The sequence below is a fragment of the Blennius ocellaris genome (assembly GCF_963422515.1).
Source record: "Blennius ocellaris genome assembly, chromosome: 4".
Classification (NCBI taxonomy): domain Eukaryota; kingdom Metazoa; phylum Chordata; class Actinopteri; order Blenniiformes; family Blenniidae; genus Blennius; species Blennius ocellaris.
The window spans coordinates 19,581,094-19,601,650 of record NC_137653.1 but is presented as its reverse complement, the minus strand read 5'-3'; the positions used below and the strand labels follow the sequence as shown (position 1 = coordinate 19,601,650).

Sequence of the window (20,557 nt, the reverse complement as noted above, 5' to 3'; positions counted from 1 at the left end):
GGGGGGGTGGAAGAAAGAGTGGACATGTTTAGAGGTGAACGAGTCTTTATTTAGGTGTGTGGTCACAGCCACGCACAGCTGTTGCAGCTGGCGGACGGCGATGCCTTTCTTCCTCGCCACGTCACTCAGCGAGCTGAAATGCACAAGACAGGCGGGATGTTTATTAGCAACAACACACACAGTGCGGCGGAGAGCTCCTCCTGACCACACAACAGATCACATGAGATGGCTCTGCCAGTTCATCTCTAACAGAGGATTACGCCCAGTCCGCTAAATTTAGGCCGTGCCATGAAGCCCGCTGGCTAATTTTAAGAAATTCTTCCAAAGGTCACCCGGTTTAGTTCAAACCGTCCCCGCGCCCCCCCCCCCCCCCGTCTACCAACCTTGCCGCCTTGGTCGCGTGTGCGGACGCGGAGCTTGTTGACCTGCGACTCCGCCGTGTCGGCTCGCTCCTCGGCGTCGTCGAGCTCGTGCTGGATCTTCCTGTACTTGGACAGGTTGGTGTTGGCTTGCTCCTCCTGCGGATGAAGTGGAAAGTTAAGACCGTTTTCCAGACGAGCCTTTTCAGTCCCACCCCCCCCACCCCCTTATAGAGAGTCGTCACTACAGCCTCACCGCTTCATCAGCCTGCCTCTTGTAGCTCTTCACTTTGGCCTGCAGCTTATCAATGAGGTCTTGCAGGCGAGCCAGGTTCTTCTTGTCCTCCTCGGCCTGCGTCGAGAACAAGGTGAGTCAACTTCCCCACTTTCGCACTGCGGTCTCAACGTGTGTGCCAACAAAGGCGGCGGCCTACCTGGTAGGAGAGCTCTTTGATCCTCCTCTCATACTTGCGGACTCCCTTCTGGTACTCTTGGCTCTTCTTCTGCTCCGATTCCAGTTCATTTTCCAGTTCTTTGACCTGAAAAAAAAAAGTGACCCGTCAACGTATTGCCGACGGCGTGAAGGTTGACTGAACCTTTATTTGAGTCAGGTCTTACCCTGGCCTCCAGCTTCTGGACTTGCTTTTTGCCACCCTTGAGGGCGATCTGCTCGGCTTCGTCCAAACGCATCTGGAGGTCCTTTACGGTCTGCTCCATGTTCTTCTTCATCCTCTCCAGATGTGCACTTGTGTCTTGTTCCTTCTTCAGCTCCTCTGCCATCATGGCTGCCTGCGAAGACGTCAATTAAACTCACCACCTGTCGTCTATAAAGCCCCCCCACCCCCCTCTAGATATGCGCCATCTTAAGTGGGACTGGTGTCAAGCTGTTGGTGGAGGGTCTTACATCAGTGATGGCCTTTTTGGCCTTTTCCTCTGCATTGCGGCACTCCTGCACGGCGTCGTCCACCTCATTGGACAGTATCGACACATCACTCTCAAGTTTCTTCTTTTGGTTGATCAACCCAGTGTTCTGTAAAACGATCAAAACATCTTTCAGTAGAGTGGTGAAAATGGCTTAAAGAATAGCATACTGTCTGGGTTTCGTCTCTCTACCTGAGAGTGCAGCAGGTTGACTCTCTCCGTGGCCTCCAGCAGCTCGTGCTCGGCCAGCTTGCGCGAGCGCTCGTTCTGCTCCAGCAGAGCCCTGAGCTCCTCCACCTCCGACGCCAGCAGGTTATTCCTGCGCTCCGTCACCGCCATCTGCTCCTTCAGCTCCTCGTTACGGTGGATTGTGTCATCCAGCTCCATCTGAATGTCCTGGAGTCACAAATCCATCCATTTGAGTGTTTTTTGTTTTTATTCACCAGATGAAAACCAGGTGAGCTCACTCACTCGACGCGGGGCCTCACCTTGATCTGGACCTGAAGGTTCCTCAGGAGTTTCTGTGACTCGGCTGCCTGCCTGTTGGCATGGTTAAGCTGCACCTCCATCTCGTTCAGGTCGCCCTCCATTTTCTTCCGCAGGCGCACCGCCTCGCTGCGAGATTTGGCCTCTGCATCTAAGGTGGCCTGCATGGAGTCCAGTGTCCTCTGGTGGTTTCGGCTACGGAGGTCATGGAAAACATTAACAAAAAGATAATTGTGTACGTGATGTACTTAGTAGATTGATTGGTGAGAAAGCGCACCGAAGGTTGTCAATTTCCTCGTCCTTCTCGGCCAGTTTTCGGTCGACGTCGGCCTTGATCTGATTCAGCTCCAACTGGATTCTGAGAGTTTTGCTCTCTTCATGCTCCAGAGTGCCCTAAAACAACAAAACGTGACACTTAAGAGAAACTATACTTGAAGATCACCCTCAGAGAGCAAGACGTGTGCTTTCTCGACAAACTGCTTACTTCAGCTTCCTCCAGGGCAGCTTGAATCTCACTTTTCTCAATCTCCAGACTTTTTTTAATCTTCTCCAGCTCGTGGATGGTCTTTGACCCCTGGCTGATCTGATCTGAAAGGTCAGCAATTTCCTCTGGAAGAGAAAACGGGGAGGTTTGTTTTGTAATTAACAAAGTGGGAAAAAAACCAATGAATCCTTAAAAAAATAAACCTTCAGACTGGACTTCAGTGTGTCCTGCTTTACCTTGGAGGTTCTTATTCTCCCTTTTGATGGTCTCCAGATGATCTAAGCTCTCTTCATAGGAGTTCTTCAGTTTGAAGAGCTCCGTGCTCAATCCGCGGGACTCCTTTTGAGAGGCTTCCAGCTCCGACTGACACTCTTCGTACTTTTGCTTCCACTCGGCCAGCACCTGGAGCAAAATTAAAAAAAATCTGATTACAGATTCTCCTTTCTTAATCTGAATATAGAATCAAAAAGACCTGAAGAAGTTGCACCAGTTACTAATTATTTCAAAACATGCCAGTCAGGTTGTGTCCAAAGTTTAAATTAAAGATCTACTGAGGATCATTGCACTTCTCCTTTTGTCCGTACCTTGTCAAAGTTGCGCTGCTTTTTGTCCAGAGCGGCAGCTGCAGCGTTGGAGCGCTCCAGATCAATGACCAGGTCCTCGATCTCCGTCTGGAGTCGGTGTTTAGTCTTCTCCAGAGAGGAACACTTGGCGTTGGAGGCCTCGACAGACTCTTCAGCCTCCTGCAGGCGAGTAACCAGCTTCTTCCTGATGAGAGGCAAAGCGGGTTTGAAGATCTCGTCCTCAAATTATCCTCCGACTTCATCTGATTCTAGTGATTTAAGGCCACATCCCACTCACTTGGCTTCCTCCAGTTCCTCAGTCCTCTGGATGGCATCAGTTTCGTACTTGGTCCTCCACTGAGCCACCTCCACGTTGGCCTTGGACAGAGCTCTTTGCAGCTCGGCCTTGGTCTCCTGCTCTTCCTCGTACTGCTCCCTCAGCAGGTCGCAGTCATGTCGAGATGACTGCAGTGCGTGGGCCAGGGAGTTCTTGGACTGAAGAGACCAGTCACAATGTCAAGAGGGCAGCCAGTTTAATTATGAGTGTCTGCCGAGGCTGGTCAGACACGGGGATCGTATATGACAATGCCGATAATAGCTAAGTGACCTTGTTCTCTTCCTCCAGCTGCTTTTTGAGCTCCTCCGCATTCTGGATGAAGGAGTTCTTGGCGCGCTGCAGCTGCGAGACCATGGATTCCCGTTCCTCCAGCTTCCTGCCCAGCTCGCCTACGTGCAAACAAGGGGGCCACAGTGAGTCCATCCACACCGGCAATCCACTGAAAGTGTCGTCGTGAAAGTTAAAAGTCAAAGTCCCTCACCGCTTTCAGCCTGAGCTCGGGCCCTTTGAGTGCTGGCATCATTGAGCTGCCTCTGAAGCTCCTCCACTTTGGCTTTGGCTTCATTCATTTGATCTTCATAGTGACGAGACATCTTCTCTGAAGAGGTCTGCATACAAAATTGAACTTTTAGTCTTTTTTTTTCTTTTTCAAAGCTCTGATTTACACCGTCTGTGTGTGTATAATTCTCCCTACCCACCTTGGCTTTGGAGAGCTGCTCCACGGTAGAGGCAAGGTCATCGGCCTCCATCTTGGCCTCGGTCCTCTCCTTCTCCAGCTTCTGCTTGACTCGCTGCAGGCTGTCAATCTGCTCGCTCAGCTCTGCCACGGTGTCGGCGTGCTTCTTCCGCAGAGCCGCCGTGGTGGCCTCGTGGTGCAGCATGGCCTCCTCCAGGTCTCGGCGCAGCTTCAGAAAGTCCGTCTCTCGCTTCTTGTTCATTTCGATCTGGGCCGAGGTTGCTCCACCAGCCTCCTCCAGGCGCTCGCTCAGGTCCTCCAGCTCACGAGCCACATCACTTCTCTGCTTCTCCACTTTGGCCCTGCAGGCTCGGTCAGACTCCAGCTCCTCCTCCAGCTCCTCTGTGCGAGCCTGAAGGAAAAGAAATATTCAGATAAGTTGTGACGGGTTCAGAGGTGTCAATCACAAGATGTTGGTCAAACCCTGACCTGCAGCTCCTTGATTTTCTTCTGAAGTTGATTGACCATTGCTTGCTCATCTTCAATCCTTGAGCTCATGCCATTTATGTCAAAGTCTTTCCTGCCGGTAAAACATTTGGGGAAACGGTCTTTTATAATTTGTCTCACAAAAAAAACCAACTGAGAAGTGTGAATGTGGGACGACTCTCACTTTTTCAGCTTCTCTTCAAGTTGCTGCTTGTCGTTTTCCAGATCCATAACAGACTCCAGGGAGAGCTTCAGGTCTCCCTCCAGTTTACGTCGGACCCGTTCCAGGTCCATACGCAGCTTCTTCTCTTGCTCCAGAGACCCCTCCAGCTAATTTCATTGGGGGGAGGGAGGATAGTATGGCCAGTTATGTATTCCTTTGTACAGTTTACCGTGTCAAAGTGTATGATGTCATCGGTTCGTTCTGATACTCACATCATCTACTTGTTGCTCCAGCTTGGCCTTCGCCTTGGTCAGACTATTGACTTTGTCTTCCTCTGCCTGGAGGTCATCCAGTGTCTGTTGATGAGCCTCCTGAAGAGCCTTTTTCTCTTTGGTCAGCTTCAGTATGGTTTCATCCAGGACTGCCATCTCCTCAATCAGATTTTTCACCTCCAAGCATGAAGGGGGAAAAATAATTTTAGCAAACAAATCTGACACCATCTGGTTTCTTGGACCATGTCCTGTGATTATGCTGTGGAGGAAGAGGAATCTTCTTATGAACTCACCTTGTTCTCTATGGCATGTTTCTCTTTTTCCACCTTCGCCAATGTGATCTCCAGGTCGTCAATGTCCTTCTTCAGTTCGGCACATTCGTCCTCCAGTTTGCGCTTCTTCGCCAACACGTTAGCGTTCATCTCCTCCTCATCCTCCAGCCTCTCCATGAATTCCTTGGCTTTAGCCTCCAGCTGGATCTTGGTTTTAATGAGCAGGTCACAGCGCTCCTCGGCGTCGGCAAGATTGTCCTGCTCCTGCAGGAGACATAGGGTTTGCGTTTGGTGCGTTCCGGCACATCCACAGTTGCCGAGGTGAGCACGTGAGTAGGACTTACTGCCTGCAGGTGTAGAGAGAGGTCGTTCTTCTCCTGGGTCAGGCTGACCTGCCTCTCCTCCAGCTCTTTCCGCTTGACCTCAGACTTCTCTAGCGCCTCCTTCAACCTGGTCAGCTCCTCCTTGAGGGCTGCCAGCTCCTTCTCGGTGGCAGCGCTCTTCAGCAGAGGCTTGATTTTGAAGAAGAGCTTCATCCAGGGCCAGTGTTTGACGGCATTGAAGGCCCGGATGTTCCACTGGATGATCTCAAGAGCCTCCCTGCAAAACAAGTGGCAAGCATTGAAGGAGTCGTATATACTTATGTAGTTTCAGTGACACATTAGTTGTTCGTATTGTTGATTTAAAAGGAGTAGCCTGTTGGGGACTGATGAAAGGTCGAGTGCAAAAGAGCTGAAAGTTACACAGACTGATGGAATAAATGGCTAATAATAAGTAATAATCAATCATTTCTGCCATCAGATATATGGCATTGATATTATAAATATCCAGTCGTAAGGGTGAAGTAGCAATGAGACCACATTTAAAGGAATGAAGTTCACAGCATGTATGTCAGAAAGATTTATCACGGGCTTCCCCCTTTATTTATTTCATTTATTTTCTCCCTGGTGCCCGATTTTTTTGGCACTGATCCCGGTGCTACCCACTCCCTTGTATCTGATCATGCTCGTTGGGATGCCACTTGAAATCATACACCTAATGCTGCTTTTGATGTTTCACCACTGTGGCCAAACAGGGTTATCAGATTGATTTAGTCTCAGTAAGATGGCGTCTCAACAGCCCTAAATATGGACCCGGAGCAGATTGGTCAAGGACTTCCCGTCAGTGTTCAGAGGGGTTAGAAGGACCGAACGAGGGTGGGGACGGAGCTGATTGCATTTTTCGCATGACTCCACCCTGAGCGCCTCTCAAAGGTGAGCGTTTGTGTTTATTTAGAAACTGAAGCCTTCTGTCCGACGGGCTGCCTTTAATCCTGTCACCCGCCACACATCCCATCAATGCACTCAGAAGTACAGGCGCCGTGGACAAAAGGGGCCAGGGGCCATCGGGCACCCAGGGAGGGGGCCGGGGGTTGTATTTTTATTTTTAGGGAGGGCCGAGCAGCTGCCACTTGACACATGTCGCCACCTGGCTCTAAGGACACCGTCTGCATTGTTCCATTTAGACTGGGAGTGAAATGACTAGAGACCTGCGAGTGTAGTAGTGTGTGGTGTGTGTATATATGTATGTGTATATGTGTGTGTGTGTGCGTGGGCAGGGGCCCTTATGACCAAGGCCACACACACGCACGGGAACCATACAAGGGCAAGCACACGTCGAGCACACTGCCCTTGCGTGCCCCACATATTTGAGTGAGAGAGTGAGTAGTAAGGTGTAGTGTATCACAGGCTGACCGACTCGTGTCCGACCGCGACGGTGAACCTGCTCGGAGTGGCAACTGTTGATCTCGAATTAAAGTTAAAGTCAAATTGTCGTCGTTCAAAGTCGTCGCCTCGGCAGCCGCCTGTGTCCCATTTATACATTTCTCTCCTTATTCACTGTGAGGTTTTTTTTTTGGGGGGGGGGGGGGGGGCTTTTTCTTACGTGCTCCTCGTCAGGCGGTACAGTTCCATCCTCATGTGTTTACCACGAGCCACCGCCTGCATCAGCGTCAGCAGTTTGGCCAAACGCTCGTCTCTCAGCTCCTCCAGCTGCCCCAGCAGGCCGGCTTTAAAAAACACCTGCCAGAGCCAAAAGGGAGCAAAACGGTCAATTTAGCCGATAAAATAAATTAATAAAAAAAATTGCATCAAAACACAAATTAAATTATACATACTGAGGAAAAGAAGTGGATAGAAGCAGCCTCTAAATTATTTCAATTTGAGTGTTAGCACATTTCAAATAAGGACCTTCAGGTTTTAAAATATAGTTTACGAGTTCCTCATGTGATCTCTTTCATCAAATCCTAACTTCAAATTAAAATCAACTTTCATTTGGAGAACGATTTTTTATTTTAGGACACGCTGTGTTCACTGAAGCAAAAGTACATGTAAGATAACAAATACCAAGTGTTAAATACATGTATTTAAATATTTAAGTGCATTTGATCATGTTTGTGATTATTATTAAATTATATATTGCACGAAATGTTCTATAATTTAGAATTCATTAATTTAAACTATAGTAAGTGCCATATACAAGTTGTGTAACTGCCAGCCTGCTCAAAGCTTCTCACCTTTGTGTGTCCGAACCTGTACTGATTGTGGTCGATATCCAGCGAGGACAATAACTTCTCCGTCGCTTTTCTGCTGTCCACAAACTTATCATCGGGGATGGCATGTGGGTTCAGGATTCGGTAGCTGAAGAGTCGAGACGGAGAGGATCAGTGTTGGTGTATTTCCACCCGGTGATTTGAACGCGATCTGTGTGTCACGTCTTACCGCTGTTTGAAGTCGGCGTAGACGAGGCGGTTGGGAAAGCCCTTCCTACAGATTCTGATGCCTTCCAGCACGCCGTTGCAGCGCAGCTGGTGCAGCACGAGGAACGGGTCCATGATCCCTGCGAAGAAAGGGTTTCAAACATAAAGCTGCGCTCCCAACTGTTGATCCTCTGGTGATCTGTAAGGGTTTCACCGTGCGTTACCTGGAGTCTTGCTCTCGTTGGGGATGATGCAGCGGACAAAGTGTGGCTGCGTGCAGCGCAGGTTGGTCATCAGCTTATTCAGATTTTCCTGCGAGGACAAGAGAAAGTTGTAAAGACTATCAAAACGTGTGTCACGGCACACGATCGACTGTATATTTCGGCAGCGTCCGTGTCACACGAGGAATCTTCGGCCGTGAAGGAGAGCGGAGCCAGCACAGACTTAAAGTGATGTTCATGTGATCATTGCCCTAAACATCACTGCAAGTCTTAACTGCCTCCGTCCCAGCTGTCCAGTGACGCCGCGCATCGTCCAAAATACTCCTGGGGACATGCAGAGGACTTTCTTCTGGCTCGTCCTCTCACCTTGTGAAGCTGTGACACCGTCTGAAAAGAGGCAGCCTTCTTCCTCTTCTCCTTCGCTCCAGGTTTGGCTTCAGATGCTGTGAGGGAATGGAAGGAGACGTTAACGTGGCCACTTTAAATCTGAAGTTATTCATCTGGTTGTCTGCACGGTGTGAAGCCTGCGTGCCTTTACCGCAGTCCGAGCCAATGTAATTCTCGTACAATGAGGCCAGCAGCTTGTTGGAGGACTTTCGGAAACAGACCACCACCGTCTCGTTCAGTGGGTCCTTGTTTTTTTCCAACCAGCCAAAGATATTGTAGGGTACCTGCCGGAGAATCATGACGGTGAGCTGTGCAGTGGATTCAGGTCAGAGTTCGTGTGAGGACGGTCATTTACTGAGAGGCGCTCACCACACCGGCGTAGTGCATCAGCTCAAAGTGAGCCTCGTACTTCCGCTTCTTGTCCGGCCGGGGTTTTTGGAAGTTGGGTGATTTGCCAAGGTGATTATCAAACAGCTTGGCTTTAAAGCTGCTATCTGTGGCCTTGGGGAACATGCACTCCTCTTCGAGGATGGACATGATGCCCAGCGGCTGTTGGAACAGCTTTCATTTAGAAACACAGACGATTCATTACGAGGCTATTAATGAGTACTGCACTGTGCTCACCTTCTCAATGAGATCAATACAAGCCTGAAGGTCCAGGCCAAAGTCAATGAAGGTCCAATCGATGCCCTCTCTCTTGTACTCCTCCTGCTCCAGGATGAACATGTGGTGGTTGAAAAACTGTTGCAGCTTCTCATTGGTGAAGTTGATGCACAGCTGCTCGAAGCTGTTGAGCTGCAATGAAAGAGAAACAGGTGTCCAGAGAGCAGACAGTATGAAAAACAAGAGAATAGTGGGCTGGGGACTCATCCTGAAGTGCTGCTCATTCATCTCAGTGAGGAATAAAATGAAACACCAGCAGATTAGAAACTGTACCACAGGAGGACACCTTGATTTTCACTGTCAAAGAAGACAACTTGTATCCGAATTGATTATTGCTTCAAATGTGTGATGTTATGCCGAACAACTTACTTCAAAAATCTCAAACCCGGCGATGTCCAGGACTCCTATGAAGTACTGGCGAGGGAGGGACGTGTACAGGGTCCGGTTGATGCGTCCCACCAGCCATTTGAACATGCGGTCATATGTGGCTTTGGCCAGAGCGCCTACAGCATAGTTAACCTTGATCACACAATACACACACACACACACACACACACACACACACACACACACACACACACACACACACACACACACACACACACACACACACACACACACACACACACACACACAGACAAAAAACTTGCTGATTCCGTTACGACACTGTAAATTGTCTCCACGCTTCAGATTTGCTCATGTGACTTGGAGGGATTGATAGATGAGTGATGGCTCTGGGGTTGGGAGAGACAAGGTCAAATAAACAAGGACGACCCTGCACCTCCTCACCTGCTCGACATTCTGGCCCTTCACCACATACTCGTTGCCCACCTTCACCCTCGGGTGGAGGAGACCCTTGATGAGGTCGGCTGAACTGACGCCCATCAGGTAAGAGGCCTTGTCTGCGCCTGTGGAGCAAAACACAGATCGAGGGAAGCTCAAAACCTGATTTCAGCGCCAACTTATCTGCATTTATTTTCGGACGTCTGCTTGCTCTTACTTTCAGTGCCGTCAGCCTCCGCCTGCTCCTCTCGCTGCTTCTGCTTGAATTTCATGTTTCCAAAGTGCATGATCGCCCCGACTATTTTGTAGCAGCCATACTTCTCGTCAGGGAGGAAGCCCAGGATGTCCATGGCATGCTGTGGAAAACCCCACGGCAAACAGATTCACCCCATTGCACATGTGCCCAACTCTCGGTATCCTCTGCTATCTGTATATTCACGATGTGGGAAAGCTAAAGCGCTCACGTCAGTGGCCATCAGCTCCTGAGAGTCATCCAGGCTCTCCACTGTGGTCACGCCCTGAGAGCAGAAGTGGTAGTCGTACGGGTTGGAGGACACCAGAAGCATGTCTGAAACAGAGTTTTCACAAGTTCACGCTGCAGTCTTCCAGAAGCTTGCAGTCTTTGCAGAAAAGAAAAAAAAATCTGAGTGGGCAAACAGGCCAACCTAACAGCTCCGGTTTCTTCTGAGACATGATCTGGTAGTAGATGTGGTAGCTTCGTTCACCAGGCTGCTGGAATATCACTCTGGATTTTTCCAGAAGATCTGAGGGACAGAGGGAGGAGCGGAAGCTTAGAGATGAAACCAAGAGAGGAACGTATGCCTTTAAAATCCACCGTGCAACACTCACATATCTCAACATCAGCTGAGGCCAGTTTGCCAGTTGGTCCAAAATGGATCCGGATGAATTTTCCCTGCAAGCGATGGATCAGAATGAGTCCCGGTATGAAACCTGTCAGAAGCTGTGAATCATTAAATAGTGTTTGTCCTCACAAATCGTGACGAGTTGTCATTCCTCAGCGTTTTGGCGTTACCAAACGCCTCCATGGCAGGGTTCGCCTCAATGATCTGATCCTCCAAAGTCCCCTAAAAGACAAATGAGCAAAATGAAAGAAATGTCAATCGTTTTTAAATCAAAGACCTTTCGGTAAATTTCACATAGGCGCTGATTAAACTCACCCCTGTTTTTGTGGTGGGATCTTGCTGCGAAAGCAGGTGAAACACAAGTGAGCGTCTCAGTAAATACAACATGTATGAATGATGCTTTCACAATCAAAGGGGAACACCATAACCAACCGGAAAATTAGAAACTGGTTGTTAAAGCTGTGGTGAAAAAAAAAATAGAAAAAATGGTGGCCATTGTGAACCAGAGGGAGGAAAAGGGGGAGGAAAAATGAGCGTCAAACAACATAGAAAAGTCAAAAAATGGCAAATCAAAGCAAGGGGTGGAAAAAAAAAAGAATTGGGAAATGAACATTTTGAGCCATAAAAAAAAGGACAAAGGAAGGGGAAGAGGAAAAAATAAACGATTAAAAACCAAAAGCAGTGGAGTGGCTGGACATGGCTGCACAACACATGAAGGTAAAGAGACGGATGTAATCAGTTCTCACATTCACCATTTGGACAGTGAGGAAAATGTATGGACATGATTTAAAGGGAAATACACGAAATGATTCCTGGGATTAAAAAAAAAAAATGAGGGAGAAAAAAAAAAAGATAGCAAAAAGCAAAAAAAAGAAAAAGCTTGAAAAGGAAGGAGGTGGGGAAACAAAAATACGGGTAGCCACATCAGCCTTACTCCTTTTTTGGCAGTTGTGTCCCCGAGAGCTGCTACAATGGCAAAATACTGAATGACACGTTTCGTGTTGACAGTTTTGCCAGCACCGGATTCTCCGCTATAGGAGTGTAAAAAAATGACAAAGTGTATATACAACAGGCACAAGGAGAAACTGCTCACAAAAAAGTATGGTACAGATCACAAAAGGAAAAAAAAAAGAAAAAAAGGTGATTAAAAAATATCAAAAAAAAAAAAAAGGACAGATCATAAAAGGTGTCTGTGTGTGGAGTGTCTACAGCTCGTACAAATACAAAATGTGTGTTTCTTTCTATTTTTTTTTGTTGGTGATTTACAAAAAGACGTACGTTAATATGTGTAAACTTACGTGATGAGCATGGACTGGTTCTCCCGGTCTGGAGGAAGCAACAGGAGACGGTGTTTAGTTATGATAACCGCGCCGACGTAAAGCTGTGTGATACAATGAAATAAAATAAAGTGTGTGTTTGCTTACTGCGCAGCATGTCATTGTAGGCATTGTCTGCGATGGAGTAGATGTGCGGCGGCGCCTCGGAGCGGCGTTTGCCTTTGTAGCCAGCGACCACGGGAGCCGTGTAGACCGGCAGCCATTTGTACGGATTCACGGTCACGCAGAAGAGGCCGGAGTACGTCTGAGGAGAGAGGAGGGCACACACGCCTCACCTACAGCGGGCCTGTTGGGTGATGAGGTATGACGGGGCAGGGCAGGAAGCACTCACATAGATCATCCAGGCAGAGTAGCGTCTGCGCAGGTTGTAGAGCACAGAGGCCTCATTGAGGTGCGTCAGCATGGCCATGTCTTCGATCATGTCATACTTGGGAGGGTTCATCTGCTGAATGTCGCTGTCCTTCACCGTTATTGTCTGAAGAAATGCACACATAGGGGTGGGGTGGGGGTCATAGTGGTACAGCTGAAGCGTTGGGAAGATGTAGCAACAGGATCTAAGGTGAGGTGGAGACTTACCCTCTTATCTTTGGTCTCAACGACGACTTTATCATCGCTGAGCTCCTTGATCTCGATCTCGATGTAAGCTTCTTTCTCATCAGGGATCCAAGCTCGCTTTTTACCTAGCAATCCCACAGAGGAATTTTAAAACTGTGCACATTTTGTTTTTAAAGAATAATTTAAAAATGTTTTTAACAAAATGACAAATTATACAGAAGTAATGTTTCACACAAGTTGTCAATGAAGAAAACCAGAGAAATAAACCCATCCCTTTGTATTTGTTTTTAAAATACAATATACAAAATACATATTTTCTCTTATTTCATAAAACCTTTTTTTTTATTTTCATCACAACAAATGATGTCACTCAGCCTGATTCTATTGTTGAACGTTCGAAAACTGTATATAACGTGAATAATTAAACTATATCAAAACTTAATTCATGTATCAATACAACATATCACTTTTTTTTATTTGTATTTAATCAGCGTAATGGAGTTCATTTGAAGTCTCTCAGGCCTACCGTCAAACGGAATGGTGTGCGCCGTCAGCAGCTCCAGCTCAGATTTGCGTAAAAATTGAGCGGCGTCCCCAAAGTCCTTGTTGTCGTAGCGCGACATGGTGGAAACTCCTCGCCGGCTCCGGAAAGTGAGAGGCACCAGAGACACAGACGGCTTGAGGAATCCCTTTGGTGAGAAAGTAAACCTTTGCGTTAAAGCTCGAGTGCGTAAAACACGGTTTCCCCAGTATTTGACGCAGTGGAAACGCTCGTGCGTAAAGTGCGCGTCCGGTTCAAACAAACGAGAATAAAAAGTTACAGATATGTGTATCTCGATACCCGTCACGTGCCAGCTTAAGTAAACAGCATTACTTTACTGCTCGGAGAGAAATTCACACTTGTGAGAGTCTTTAACTGGCTGCCAGCCCGTGCGCAAAAAGCGCAATGATCGACGCACCAATCTAAAGCAACAAACAAACAAACAAAAAAGCCTTCCAACTGACCTCAGGACGACCACAACGAAATGACAGCCTACTGAGATGTGCCGTCTTTTATACTGTGTCCCTCAAGGTCACGGTCAGTGGGCATTTGTCCCTCATTAGCATATGTCACCTCCTCCCACGCCTATTGGTGCGGCGCGCCTGTCTCAATTGACACAAAAGGAAAGCTACGTTTTTGTCATTGCGCTAAACTCCAGGCGGCTATTTTTGTATCCCAGTTATTTTATGCACTGTACACACTGCGAGGGAGTGGGACAGAGAGTCGCATCCCAGTTGGGAGGAATTTTATCCTCCTCAGTGGGCTTTCAAAGGGCAGTACATCATTAAGACTGGCAAGTTGAAAGGAAACATAATAAAGCTCTTTTTTTTTCATGTGAAATCATTGAATTAAATCCACAACATATTTGGAAAAATATTCCATAACCACTAGTAGACCTCTGGTCTGGAGGTGTTTCATTTCGACTGGGCTTTGACCTCTGGACAAACTAACTTTGGGTTAGTTTGATGCTGTGGCCTCTCGGCTGTGTTGTGAAGTGCTTCCAGGGATGTTTGCTATTGTGTGTGGCCACAGAGGATGCAACCTTAGAGGAGATTATTTCAGGAGCTGCGTGGCATTAAACAGGCTACTATAAATACGCAGCAATATATTAATAGAGAAAAAACATGGCGCGTGGCTCCCACCACACAATAAAATGGACCGTCTATGAATTTTATAAGCAATGATCACGTGGCAGCAGGACACAAAAGACGTGTTGAAAGAGCCAACATTTTATGCTCGTTTCTAAGAAGCCAAAGTCACACGGCTTTGACTCTAGCTCCCGGGGGCCTCAGAGAAACATGGGATGGTACTTCGTTGGAGTCTTATCCATATCAAAGTATGCTTTGTTACGACACGTAGGTGCTGTAAGTTTGCATATCCATACAACTGTGTCATAAGCATTTGCGCCTCTCACACTCCTGCTCCACCAGATCTGACCTTCAGAGCAAGGGGAGAGGTTGGTGCCTGGTATGGGAGCAGGGTGACAGTGCAGTATGGGGGGGGGGGACCACGGTTTCTCAGAATAGACAAAGCCAGAGTCCAGCATTCCTGATAGGGAGATTCGACTGTCAACTATCAGCCATGTCATATTCGGCAAAAGCAGAGAAGATAAACTGCAGCGGCTGTGTGATTTTTATTTATTTATTTATTTATTTATTTTGGTTTAGAAAAGTACATTGTGTTTTAAGTGAGAGCGGGAGAAGAAAGTGAGAACTGGCCCAAGCAAAAACAAAACCACCACGAGAGGCCACCATCTTTGTTGATGCCCCTATCTGCTGCTGCGGCAAAGTGAGAGGTGTCGCCGTGATGGCTCAAACTGTGTCGGGCATCAGTGAGATAGAGCGGGCCGGCGCTATTCTGGGACGAGGGTCTCTTCAGAGAGGCAGAGGCTGGTTTATGTACCGTGTCACTCGCTTGCACACATTCGAAAAGCCGGCACGCTGATAACACATGAGGAGTAGACCAATCCCAAAGTCCCCCAAGCTGCTCGCTTTAAATAAGTAAAAAAAAAAAAACCATCCGGCGTTACGGCGGCGTCTCCCGGCACATCTCTCGGCACCGCCACGCTGCAGCCGCCGGCGACAGCTGACTTGTGAGAGCCGCGGGGCTCTCCTTATGTCCCCACAGTGTTGGTTAAAATCATTTAGAGCCGAAAGTGGCCGGGCCCGTCAGTGCTCATGTTGTTCATTATTAGACAAATGTGCAGCTTTAAATTACGCCGCCATATAGAATACGGGCCGACGTGTCGGGAGCAGTCGGTCCGTCCTTTTGGGGGAGGCGGAGGGTTTGGTGATGTACAAGCGAGGAGCGGACATTTTGGGCATGAAGATTTGATCTGGGGGTCGGTCACAGTTGTTTTAGATCATCATGCACCGAATGCCAGCAGGCTTAGGCAGCGAGATGGAGAAAGAGTTGGAATTATGACTGAAGTCATTCTCGGCGCTGGTTGATCACACCTCGCCCCCCCCCCCCGTTTGGCCTCCGGGCAGGTGAGACGCCTCGTCCCAAACTAGAGCGACAAAGAAACAAAGAGACTGCTCAATGAATCAGACTGAAATCAGTCATGACGCCATTTATCCTTCAAGAGATTAAATGAAATTGAATTTTAGTTTTACTGTGGTCAATATTTACGTTTACCGGCTCAGAGAGATGAGAAGATACATCGTCAGAAGTATTGTATAGTCGAAGCTTGTCCTTTAATTCTCAAAGGTGATAAATAAAGTACACTTTTACATACTTTATTGTCATTAATTCTCTTTGACTGCTTCTCACCTCTACTTCCTACACACTTTACAATTCTTTTCTCATTTAATTTTCATTGCATTTATTTACTACATTTTTAAAATCATATTTTCATCATATATTTAGCATAATATTTTTTTCTTTATCATCACTTTGTGCCTTTTTAACATCAAGACTAATGTCAGTCTCAATTAATTGTGCTTCAACACAAAATATCATAGAAAAGCAGAAGAGACTCTCCGTCTCTCCAGTGAGTACAGACACGATTAAACGTGAACCAAATAACACGGCAGGATGAAATCCAGAGCATTTAAACTCTGTACCTTAATATTTTCTTGTGTATGAAATGTGGTATTTCTATGGGTTTTTGGTTTTTTTGCCTTTAATTATATGTTTCCAAAAGTGCCTCAACAAATTGTGTTTGCTGGCTCTTGCTCGCTTTAGTGATTTGAAAATGAAGACCTCTGCGCTGTACTACAGCGGTAATCTAAAATTGGGCAGTGAAGCAGTGTTTCATTTTGGATCAAAGCATTCATCGCTTGTGGATATTTCTGTAATCGCCTCGTGCCTGCCCACAATACCTTGCAGCAACTGTGTGGGCTCAGGTCTTAGCCGTGGGTTCATCGCAGTGGAGCCGGGCAGACGCGTGGCACAAACACACTCTAAAGCCTCAATTACTCTTCCACACACACGCGCACACACACACACTCACTCACTCACTCCAGCCCCCCCATCATCTACCCATACTCAGGCAACACGACATGGGGCTAATCAGTCCTGCAGCGATCCGTTTTGGGGGGAGGGGGTTTGATACCTCAGCTATTAGCCTCTGGCTCCAGACAATACCCCGTCCCTCATTGTGCTAAGTTGTGGTCTGGGTCAGTGGGCCCGGCCTGCATGGCCAGCCCTGCCTGGAGTATGCATGGCAGCCCTCAGCTGTCTTTCTATTTCAGGCGTATGGGAGCATACCTCGACCCAGCTGGGGCATCGGAGACAATGGGTGTACGGCCTTATCTAAACACAGGCCCGCAGACAATCTGACGCACTCCAGGATCCTGGTGACAGCCATGCTGCAAACCCCCCCTTCCCACCCCCCCAACCCCATCCAATAAAGTTGAAGGGAAGGGTTAACAAGGATACACACACACTTAGACATATCACTCGTAGGCCCGAAGGCTTCCTTTAATGAATCCGCCACGGGGAGCGACTCATTTGTTGTTGTGATCCACGATGATGGGCTGGAACAGAGCAAAGGGTCTCTTGATTCAGAGCTGTTGAACGGTACAGAATGAGATGAGTGATGAGACTGAGCTGTTTGCTTTGTGCTTACAGTCACATCACAGCCGCAGGAGGATCTCTGCAACATTTCCTGCATATTTTATATTTTTGTCGCATTCCAAACTATGATCTTCTCAATTCTGGACGACACGAGCCTGTTTCCCCCCCCCCCCACTGGTCTGACGGAGCAATGCTGAGTGTGGGCCCCGTGGAGTTGTGTTGACAATCAAGGTTGTTGCTCCCTGTAGATCCATCTTTTTAACTTTTTTTTTTTTAAATCTCGTCAGGTTCCGATGAAATCACGCTTTCTAAACACCGGGCCATGACTTCAGTTGCTTTGCTCGACTTTAAATAGACTTGGGGGTGGAAACCTGTCTAACTGCCTGGAAAGACCTTCAGTGGGTGACCTCACAGCATCTCACTGTCAAAGCAGGCATGGCGGCACCTAATTTACTGTCAGTCCCCGGTGCGTGTCTTTAAGAGACGTCCAGGGATACAGGTGGCTCTGCTCGGCCTCTGACCATAAGTACCGTTCAGCCAGAGCCGCTCTCACAGTCGGTGGGTGACTCTTTCCCAGTTCACACAGTGCTCCAACCACCGGCGTATTTCCTTTACGCACGAATGCACACCGAAGTGCAGACGTGCTCCTGAACACTATCAACCCCACCTCTGCCACAGAAGTCGTCACCTGTCGCCTGGGACAACTGCTCCGGGCCAGAGAGAGAGAGAGAGAGAGAGAGAGAGAAGCAGCACATGCGTTACACCGTCTGAAAGAGAGTTCAGTTACTTCATCTGGCTTACAGACAGAGTGCTGTCAAAATGAGACGGCGGCCTCTGGAGAAATATCCGCCGCGGCGCGAACGGCGACCCGGGGAGCGTGTGCTACTTTGGCACTGCATTTTATTTCATCGATGTAAGAAATGAATATATTTGATGTCTTAAAGGTGTGCTGTGGTGTGCACTCTCGTCTCATTTCCACTGTGTATTGTTTTCTTTTTTCTTTTTTTCTTTTAATCTTTGAGCGCTGCTGTGGTTGTTTTACCAGTCAATCTGAGATTAAGGTGTAATCTAGCCATGTCGCCGTGAGTGTGACGGATTGATAATCTGTCCAGGGCGCAGCCTGCCTTGGATAGATGTCCTGAGTCACTTTTCAATTTGTTGTTTAAAAACAATACATCATTTTACAATATATTTTCATCTCTGAAGGCTGAGAAACATATTTTTATGATCCAATTCATCATTGTATTTCACCTAGTAATCTTTTTTTTTTTTTTTTTGCCAACACATAGCCTTGCAATGTATGGACTTTATTAATGAATTCACTGACAGACAATTTATTGAAGCAATACAACAGCAGCTAGTGCTGAACGTCCACACAGCTGTTATCAGGTGAGAATAGAATAGAATAGAATAGAATAGAATAACCATTTCATTGTCAAATGGAACATAGCAACAACTTACCATCAGACTGGTAAAAAAAAAAAAAAAAAAAAAAAACAAAGGGCAAAAAAATTTCAAACAGAAATTTAAATAAAACTACAGTTAAAAAATAAAGAAGACATAAATATATTTAAAAATTATACACCCATCTACATCTACATTTATTGCACTAGTGAAAAAGTAGTGGCAGTATTGCACAGAATTGTATTCCTAGTTAAACATTGGAAATGTGGCCACATTTCTATTTCACAGTGAACAAACGTCTTGCCTACAATTATTGGGAATTTATGAATCTGATGACTTGAATAATAACAACTGATATTTCTTTTATACAGCAGTCACACTAATTCTACCATTTGGTTGACATCTATAATAATAAGAATGATGATTTTCTTCAATTATTTGTTTTGCAGTTTGCTGACATTAAACCAGAAAGTAACTTTTACTATATAACACAAACACAATTTTCCATCATGATTCTCTGTCACTATTTTTCTTCTTTGCTGTTTTGTTCACTCATTTGAATCATTTCCATGTATTTACTGATCTCTATTGAATATGAAAACAACACCCTAGAGCCAAATGTTGCTGTTCTTAGTGTCATAACATCTGGAACAGTGTCCCAGTGCTGAGATACTGAATGTCACTGATTGTGCCATGAAGATTCATCAATCTTTTTATTTTATTTTATTGTTTTGTTTTTATATTTTGCAGTTTAAATAATTGTACAGTTTAAATGACAGGTGCAAGAGAGTGGCGCCCATACTACACCAAAAGGTACAAAGATACAGGTTCCTGTTATGACGATTGATGACTCAACAAATCAACACTTGTGTTGTGATTTTGGAAGAAATAACTCGAATTGACAGACACATTACCACAACTTCACTGCTTCTAAATGATACAGTGAGTCTGTTTCACAGTGCAAAGTTGATTTCAGTAACAGTTGCAAATCTATTTATATATTATATATATTACCCTGTGTTATATCTGAGAAGACTGATAAGAGTGAAGCTGGGTTTTTTTTCCCAACGTCATTTCTTTTCTTATAAACATCAAGTTAATAATAAAAACATTTCTGCTTTATCTGGGAGACTAAAAAAAAAAAAGAACAATCAGTATCTGCTGATGCTGAAGAGTGAATGTGGCTTATTGCATTGACTGAAATGCCCCGTTGAAAGCTTTGCAAGCTTTTATATTGACATTTATTGGCAGATACACAGTCTGCACATCGAGATCAGCCGAAAAGTTGTTTAAAAGTAGTAAAGTTTTGTTCTGATCCTGCTTTATTGAAGCTGCTTTGAATTCTACATGTACCTATTTATAGAAAAAGAAAAGTTCAATAGGAGAGTTTTCAAAGCGCTTCATAATGCTATGTAATATCAGTTACATCATTTTAACTTGGATTGAAGTTCCTCCTGTTTGAAGCCCGAATCATTTCATTGGGATCCACAATGAAACAATATGACTGAGGATTTGTTCTTTACTCGGTTACAGCTCTGTGTGATTTATGGTGGTCTGCTAATCTTCCTGGTGTCTAATGAAGTAAGAACACTGAAATGCTGGTCCGCACTGTGGATTCATGTGCGTGTGGGAGGTCTAAATAATACAAATATTTGAGAATCCTGGTTTAACAGCTGACACATAACAAAACTCTGTGGGATCAAATCCATCCAAGAGCTGCCCCACTTGTCCTTCTTTTGTCTTCTTGTCATATTCTTGATAGATTTACCTCCTTACTTTAGTTGAATACAAAATACAATATAATTAGAGGAAAAAAAAAAGATATGTAAAACAGCTCAGTGAAACAAAACGAAACCTAAAGAAAAGAGTTGAGACAAGATTTATTCCAAAGACATTCAAACTCCCAGTGCTGCTCCCAGTTACATTACTGCAGCATAGAAAGGTCCTTTTCATACATCTCAGCCATTAGTGAGCCAGTGATTAGTTGGAGTTTGTGAGAATCAGACGAGGGCCTTCACCTTGGTCCC

At 46.2% G+C, this 20,557-nt stretch overlaps 1 protein-coding gene across 1 annotated transcript; it reads right to left on the bottom strand.

Annotated features, from left to right (window-relative positions):
- Positions 1–27: 27 nt before the first annotated feature.
- On the bottom strand, positions 28–13,564 carry myh7ba (myosin, heavy chain 7B, cardiac muscle, beta a). Its single transcript, XM_080494713.1, has 43 exons — positions 13,092–13,564; positions 12,587–12,690; positions 12,342–12,485; positions 12,098–12,254; positions 11,972–11,999; positions 11,608–11,704; positions 10,989–11,012; positions 10,803–10,895; positions 10,660–10,723; positions 10,476–10,574; positions 10,275–10,378; positions 10,028–10,166; positions 9,817–9,935; positions 9,397–9,546; positions 8,989–9,159; positions 8,734–8,913; positions 8,516–8,648; positions 8,344–8,420; positions 7,981–8,068; positions 7,779–7,896; positions 7,574–7,697; positions 6,943–7,079; positions 5,364–5,619; positions 5,041–5,283; positions 4,748–4,924; positions 4,497–4,642; positions 4,316–4,406; positions 3,849–4,238; positions 3,632–3,758; positions 3,421–3,539; positions 3,112–3,308; positions 2,835–3,018; positions 2,487–2,652; positions 2,251–2,375; positions 2,044–2,159; positions 1,769–1,961; positions 1,473–1,676; positions 1,264–1,389; positions 978–1,148; positions 794–898; positions 616–711; positions 384–518; positions 28–133 (listed from the first exon to the last, which is right to left on the bottom strand). Exons 1-43 carry the CDS (start codon positions 13,186–13,188, stop codon positions 122–124), a joined length of 5,826 nt encoding a protein of 1,941 aa, XP_080350839.1. The 5' UTR covers positions 13,189–13,564; the 3' UTR covers positions 28–121.
- Between the last annotated feature and the right edge of the window lie 6,993 nt (positions 13,565–20,557).

What these genes read in the sequence shown, in the direction of transcription:
- myh7ba (XM_080494713.1), bottom strand. Translation starts at nt 13,188, where the DNA reads ATGTCGCGCTACGACAACAAGGACTTTGGGGACGCCGCTCAATTTTTA. An exon ending in GAAGAAACCGGAGCTGTTAG is followed by an intron (nt 10,379 to 10,475) that starts GTTGGCCTGTTT and finishes ACTCTGTTTCAG; the next exon opens with ACATGCTTCTGGTGTCCTCC. An exon ending in AGAGGCAGGCTGATGAAGCG is followed by an intron (nt 519 to 615) that starts GTGAGGCTGTAG and finishes CTTCATCCGCAG; the next exon opens with GAGGAGCAAGCCAACACCAA.